General features: G+C 36.0%; 1 protein-coding gene and 1 long non-coding RNA gene across 2 annotated transcripts; one reads left to right on the top strand and one right to left on the bottom strand.

The window, feature by feature from the left end:
- Positions 1-560: 560 nt before the first annotated feature.
- On the bottom strand, positions 561-2,998 carry LOC108456020 (pentatricopeptide repeat-containing protein At2g29760, chloroplastic-like). Its single transcript, XM_017754613.2, has one exon. The coding sequence runs from the start codon at positions 2,416-2,418 to the stop codon at positions 625-627; it is 1,794 nt and encodes a 597-aa protein (XP_017610102.1). The 5' UTR covers positions 2,419-2,998; the 3' UTR covers positions 561-624.
- A 30-nt stretch (positions 2,999-3,028) lies between these two features.
- LOC128280555 (uncharacterized) lies at positions 3,029-6,686 on the top strand. Its single transcript, XR_008270649.1, has 2 exons — positions 3,029-5,824; positions 6,451-6,686. It is a non-coding gene; the product is annotated as an uncharacterized LOC128280555 (long non-coding RNA).
- Positions 6,687-7,164: the final 478 nt, after the last annotated feature.

Raw genomic sequence — 7,164 nt, 5'->3', positions numbered from 1 at the left:
AATTAAAATTCATATTTTCAACAATTAAATTTTTAAGCACATTTAATAACCTACTTTGAAAACTATTAAATAGAATTTATTTAACAAAAGTATAGAAAATGATAAGTAGATAGAGGCTTTCTTATCACTTAATAAAAAAAAATTTAATGAATTCTAGTTTTATTTTATTTCAATTAAGATTATATTATCATTTATCAAACAACATAATTATATTCAATATTTAATTTTAACTAAAATACTAAACATATTTTATAACTTAAATTCAACACTTAATTTTTCAACATTTAATTTTTCAATAATATTTAATTTATAAAAATATATAGTAATAAAGGGACCAAATCCAATTTTATCAATTTTGAGAATAAATAACTCCATAGTAAAAAAAAAGGTTTTAAAAAGTTGAGGTGGGAACCCTTACTACCCCAACCTACTCCCCGCATGGGGGCACCACGTTAGAAGCACCCATTTAAACCATCACACAGATACAGACACGATCTGCAAATCAATTCAATGACCTTAGGGTATGGTGTATATCCTTAATTAATAGGCCAAATGCTGGGTTAAAAAAAGTTGTTAATTTTTGTGTATTCTATTAAAGATTAAATTAGTAAATAACAATTCAAGTCATCTATCTACTTGAATGGAGCTCCAACCAGAAGGCTTCTGCACATTGTTCCCCTCCATCAACTGTCTCATTTTCGTAGCAGCATCCCATCTATCTGAGATTGCATAAGTGTTTGACAAGAGAACATAATTTCCACTGTTAGAAGGATCCCGTTCAATAAGGTTGTTTGTGGCAATCTCAGCTAAGACTACATTTCCATGAAGCTTACATGCACCCAACAATATCCTCCACAGTACCACATCTGGATGTACAGGCATTTTCTTAATGAACTCGTAGGCCCTTTCTAGATACCCAGAACGACTTAAAAGATCCACAACACAGCCATAATGCTTCATTTCAGGGGTTAGTCCATGAACTTTTTCCATACTTTCAAAAAATTCCAACCCTTTATCTACCCATCCAGCATGAGTGCAGGCAAGCAAAATCCCAACAAAGCACCCGTGAGTTGGCCCAACACCATCTTTCAACATCTGTGAGAAATATTCAAGTGCAGAATCAGCAAAACCATTAACAGCAAGTCCTGAGATAACTGAAGTCCATGAAACAGAATCCTTCTCTTTCATATCATGGAATACTTCCAAAGCCCTCTTAACCACACCACACTTGAAATACATATCAATCAAGGAGTTTCCAACATAAACATCGGCTCGTATACCATGCTTGCAGATATAGTCATGAACTGCCCGTCCAACATCAAGAACACCCAAGTTGGCACAAGTAGAAAGAACAGTAGCCACTGTAATCTCATCAGGTGTAACCTTAGCAGCCATCATATCTTGGAAAAGCTTCAATGCATCTTTAAATTGGTTAACTTGAGAGTAACCTGTAATCATGGAAGTCCAAGAAATCACATCCCTTTGCTTCATGTTGTCAAAAACCTTCCTTGCTTCAACAACTTGCCCTGCTTTTATGTACCCCTTGATCAATGCATTCCAAGACACTAAATTTCTCTCAGGCATTCTATCAAAAACTTCCCGTGCTAAATTAACCAAACCACGTTTTCCATACATATCTATCAAAGTGTTACCCAAATAAACATCAATATGAATGCAATTTTCCTCAATATATTTAACCATAGAATCTGCCAAACCCATGTTATCCGTATAACAAGAAGCTAAAATAACTTTCACCATTGTCACAGCATCAGCTTTCACATTAGCTTCTTGCATTGCGTTAAACAAACCCAACAATTCCTTGAACTTTTTGCATTGACTGTACCCACAAATCAAAGAATTCCAAGAAACTAAATCTCTTTTCCCCATTGTATCAAACACTTTCCTCGCAAAATCCAAATCACCACAGCTAGAGTACATATGAATCAACGCATTTGCAACGAATAAATAGGAATCAAACCCTCGTTTCACAGCATGAACATGAAACTTTTGACCGGTTTTAATATCTATAACTCGAGCACAGGCCTTGAAAACAAAAATAAAAGTGATATTATCACCAGAAAAACCGTGGAAACAGTACATTTTGTAATAGATTTTAATACCTTCAATGGGTTGGGTACTCTGGGAAAAACCACGGATCATGAGATTAAAGTTTAACAAAGTGGGTAGTTTAATTTGATTGAAAACGAGATAGGCTTTGTGCAAATGAAAGGGATCAAGACAGTAAGCTCTGATAACGGAAGATATTGAAGAGGAATCATCGTGGCGGTGGGTCTTGATTAAATACGCGTGAAGCTCTTTAGCGACGGTGATAGACAGAGGATTCTTGGTTACTCGATCTGGTTTTAAACCGGACGAGAAGCTGGTGACACGTCGCGAAATGGGTCTTGCGAGTTTCATGAACAGCGGAGGTTCAAGTAGCAGAATATTTGGAGTCAAATTCTTGTAGTAGGCTCACGATGTATGAACTTGTTTCTTATATCTTGCCATCATTTTTAGCCTTAATGTATGATTTGGCACCCGAAGTATACCTGTTTCCTCATTTTAGTATTAAAATTTGTAGGCTTAATTCATTATTTTATAGATTAATTATTTTATTAATTAATAATATATTATTTTTAAAATAAATATTTTTAGGGTAATTTTTAGCTTGGGATATTGGCAATGGTGGGCGATAATGGTGGCAGGCCTAATACCGGCATTGGGAGAGCAACTAAGAAAATGAAAAGGCAATCGAAGTCATCACAAGAAGCGGATGATCCAATAGTTGATGGAGATAGTTAGCAAATCCAAAATCAGGATACAACCAGAATCTCATATAAGGCAACGCTAATAAGGGATGTCCATGAGGCAGGACAACATATTAGAATAAAAGAAGGATTTGAACTGCAAGATGGGGCATGGTTACGGAAATGGTGGACGGAGTTCCATTGATTACCTTTTCGGATCGTGTTCACAAATTTATTGAGCATAAAATGTCAAGAACTATGATCGTCAAGCTTTTAGGGTCCAAAATTGGGTTTAACGCACTTAGCAACAAGATTACGCTTATGTGGAAACACAAAGGCTCATTCCAACTCGGATTTGGAGAATGAGTTTTACTGGATTTGGAGAATGAGTTTTACTTGGTTTAGTTTGATGATACAGATGATTACAACAATGTTTTAATAGGAGGCCCTTGGGTTGTTTATGGTAATTATTTGACGGTTCGTCCATGGTCTCTAGATTTTTCATCCACTAATGCTGATATGAGTGTTCAAGTTGTTTGGATTAGATTACTAGGTTTAATTGAAGGGTTCTACTCAAAGGTCTTGCTCAGAGCTATTGGGCAGATTATTGGATCGGTTATCAAACTCAATATTAATACAAATCTTGCAAGGAGGGGTCATTTTACTAGATTAGCGGTCTGTGTTGATTTGCAGAAACTGTTAATTTCAAAGGTGAGAATCAATGGTCAATTATAGCGGGTTGAGTATGAATCATTATGAAACGTCTATTTTCAGTGTGGTTTATACAACTATAGCTCTGAAGGTTGCATTGGCACGAAAGAACCGTAACCGGGCAAGGAAAATGAATCGTTAGGAACAGTTGGGGTTTCATCGGGTATCTAGAAGTGAGTGGAGGAAGAGGCCTTTGGCCCTTGGATGTTGGTTGAGAGGCGTCATTGGGGAAAGGCCCGGAGCAACAGTGAACCTAGAAACGGTGGCCGAAGAGCCAATCAAGGAGGATCTAGATTTTCAATTCTGGGAAAGGAAGATAGATTAAATTAAGACGTATTTAGTGGGCAGGTTGAAAATATGATGCAGGAGGGATTAAATGCTTCATTGGGGTTTTTAATGTAGGAGATCGAATGGAAAAAACGATGGTTGAGGGAGCAAATGAGATTAGGAAGATGGGGCCGAATGGGAAAGGTAAAGGAGAACATAGGCCTAAAGTTGGGCTAAAAATTTTGAAACCCATTAATTCCAATGGGGAAACACCTGGGCTCAACCAGAAAAAATTTGATAATGGCTCCTCTATAGCCCGTGATAAGGTGGAGAAGGTGATTGATGTGGGAGGTTTCAATCCCGTTCAGATTTCGAATCATCTAAATGCTAAAAATCACCAGGCCATTCAGTTTGGTGGTACACAACAGTCTGTTGTATTGTCAGGCAAAGAATTAATGGGTATGATGGTGGGTAAGGAAAAAGGATTGTTCTATTTTGGAACTGGATTTGTTGGAGAGGTTACACTGGATTCGAATCCCTCAATCTTTGTGGAAGGAAATGAATAGTGGAAGAAACTACCAGATAGTTCATTTGTTGATCTAGAAATAGAAATAATAGACGTAGAGGTAGCCATGGAAGAAATTGTGGGTGGATTAGATAGAGATCCTGCTAGCATCAGTTTGCAAGTCAATACAACCATGGTAACTGAGCAGTTTGGAGGTATGAATTCAATTAGTGCCGAAACTAGCTGTTGGTTCTATCTTGTTGAGGGGTTTTATCACTTTTTATATTTATGGATACAAAACTTATTTTTTGGAACTGTCAAGGTGCGAGTTACCCCCGCTTTCATAATTTCGTTTCTGATTATAGGAAAGAAGTACATCTAGATGTCATATGTCTTTTCGAAACTCAGACTAGTGGTGATTAAGTTGATAAAATTGTTTCATGAATTGGTATGAATAGATCATTTCGGATTGAAGCAAACGGTTTTGTAGGAGGTATTTAGATCTTATGGAATGAATCGATTGCGGTGGACATTGTATGTTTTACTCCCCAATTGGTGCATATGCGAATCATGAATGTGCAAGGATCTTTGTATTTTACGTACTGCATTTTATGCTAGCCCACAGTCGAGAACGAGGAAGGGCCTTTGGAAAGTTCTTAATATCATGGCTGAATCAATTAAAGATCCGTGGTTGATCGCCAACGACTTTAATTCTATTTTGGATGGTTTAGATAGAATTGAGGGAGCGTCAATTTCGCGGGTTGGCTGTAAATGGTTTCAAGAATTCATTTTTAGCAATAGCTTGCGCGATTTGGGTTATAGTGGTCCCAAATTTATGTAGAGCAAGGGTTTTTTATCGTAGAGGCTTGACAGAGCTATTTGTAATTCTGAATGGAACTCTTATGCTCCTAATTGTTTGATACACAACCTCTATCATTTGAAATCTGACCATAGACCAGTCTTGGTATCTTTTAAACCCGAGCTTACTAAGGGTTATAGACCTTTTAGATGTCTTGATAGCTAGATGTTGCATATGTTGATTTTAAAGGACTTATCAAACAACATTAAAGGAATGATGAGGGGATCATGAATAAGTTGGAGAGATTTCAAATTGCAATTCAAGATTGGAATAAAAAATTCTATGAGAATTTATTTGTAAGGAAATAGAGTTTACTTACTGAACAGAATCAGGTGCAGAAAATTCTTGACTTAAGAATATTGGTCAGACTTTAGAAACAGTAATTGGATATTCTGCAGAAGTTAGAGGAAGTTCTAAAGCATGAGGAGCTCCTATGGTTCCAAAATTCAAGAATGAAATGGCTCAATTGTGGAGTTAGAAGTACTAGTTTTTTCCACAAGTGTACTTTGGCAAGAAAAAAGCGAAACAAGATAGATGGGATCAAAATTGGAAATGAATGGGTTTTTGATGGGGAAGAGCTGCAAAAGCATGCGATGGAGTTTTTCAAGGATCTGTATTCCATAAATTATTCAGTTCGTGGGGTATTACCTTTTCATGGTGCGTTTCCTAAAATTACCTCGGTCAATAAAGATGGTTTGCTCCTCACTGTTTCTACGATACACATGGTAGTTTTTGGTATGTCTCCTTTGAAATCCTCTAGTATAGATGGTTTTCATGCTAAATTCTAGCAATCTAAGTAGGATATTGTAGGCCAATCAAGTTGCTGTCTTGTGCGTCAAATTTTGGATGGTAAGTCATTAGAGCCTACTTTGAATAGAACTTTGATAGTGTTGTTACCTAAAATTTAGGGTCCAGAAAGAATTAACCAATTAAGACCTATAAGCTTATGTAATGTGGTGTATAAGATCTTCACTTTTGGTGCTGGTCAATAGGTTGAGACATTTGATGGTGAAAGTTACTTCACAAAATCAAGCTAGTTTCGTCCTAGGGAGAAGTATTGTGGATAATATTGTTATAGCTCAGGAAGCTATACACTTTTTGAGAGGATTTAGAGGTAACAAGCTTGGAATGGCCCTTAAGATAGATTTGGAGAAGGCTTATGATAAAATTAGATAGGATTTCCTAGAGGATACAATCTATGAAGTAGGCTTGCCTCCATTATTGATCACTGTAATCATGAATTGTGTCTTCTACGTCGTTTCAGATTTTGTGGAATGGTTCAGCCACTAATGCATTTTTTCCAATGTGAGGAATAAGGCAAGGTGATCCTCTGTAACCTTATCTTTTTGTGTTATGTGTAGATAGATTGGGACATCTCATCGACAAAGCTGTAAAACGTGGAAGTTGGTCACCATTATATCTATCAAGAAGGGGTCTTGTTCTATCTTATTTAATATTTGTAGAAGATCTCCTTCTCTTTTGCGAAGCTAACAGGGTTCAAGTATCTAAAGTAAAAGGAATTCTAAGTTTATTTTGCCCTTTCTTTAGTCAAAAGGTGAATAAAAAGAAATCCCAAGTGTTCTTCTTGTTGGAAAAACGGGTTTGGAAAACGCAACGGAAAATAAATTTAGGGAAAACTAGAGTTTAAAAAATTTTCCAAAACAATATCTTGGTTATGATATTTAGAGCAATAAACACTTAATCAAAATTGTATATTTTCAATTCGTCTAGGATGAGCGCTTCAACTGAGTAGTCTTCTTCACTATCCTCAAGCATACGTTTGTCGAGTGTGGGCTTATTTCGAATTAGAAAATTTTTCACAAAAAATACTAGTAGGGTAATTTTATAATTTCTCTAAACTTTTGGATCAAGTTCTAAATTAGAAAAATATCTCTAGAAATTTTTTAAAATAATCTCTTTAGACAATTTTCTCTCTACAATTTTCTCTTGAACTCAAGTGTATGTAAATAATTATCCAAGGCTCTCTTTATATCGGGAGAGTTTAGAGACTTCAACTATGATTAAACTTAATCACTTTAATATTAAGTTTAATCTAATATTTATCTTGATAAATA

This window comes from Gossypium arboreum, chromosome 9, assembly GCF_025698485.1.
Source record: "Gossypium arboreum isolate Shixiya-1 chromosome 9, ASM2569848v2, whole genome shotgun sequence".
NCBI lineage: Eukaryota > Viridiplantae > Streptophyta > Magnoliopsida > Malvales > Malvaceae > Gossypium > Gossypium arboreum.
The sequence above is the reverse complement of the archived record's forward strand: the minus strand, read 5'-3'. Positions and strand labels throughout refer to the sequence as shown.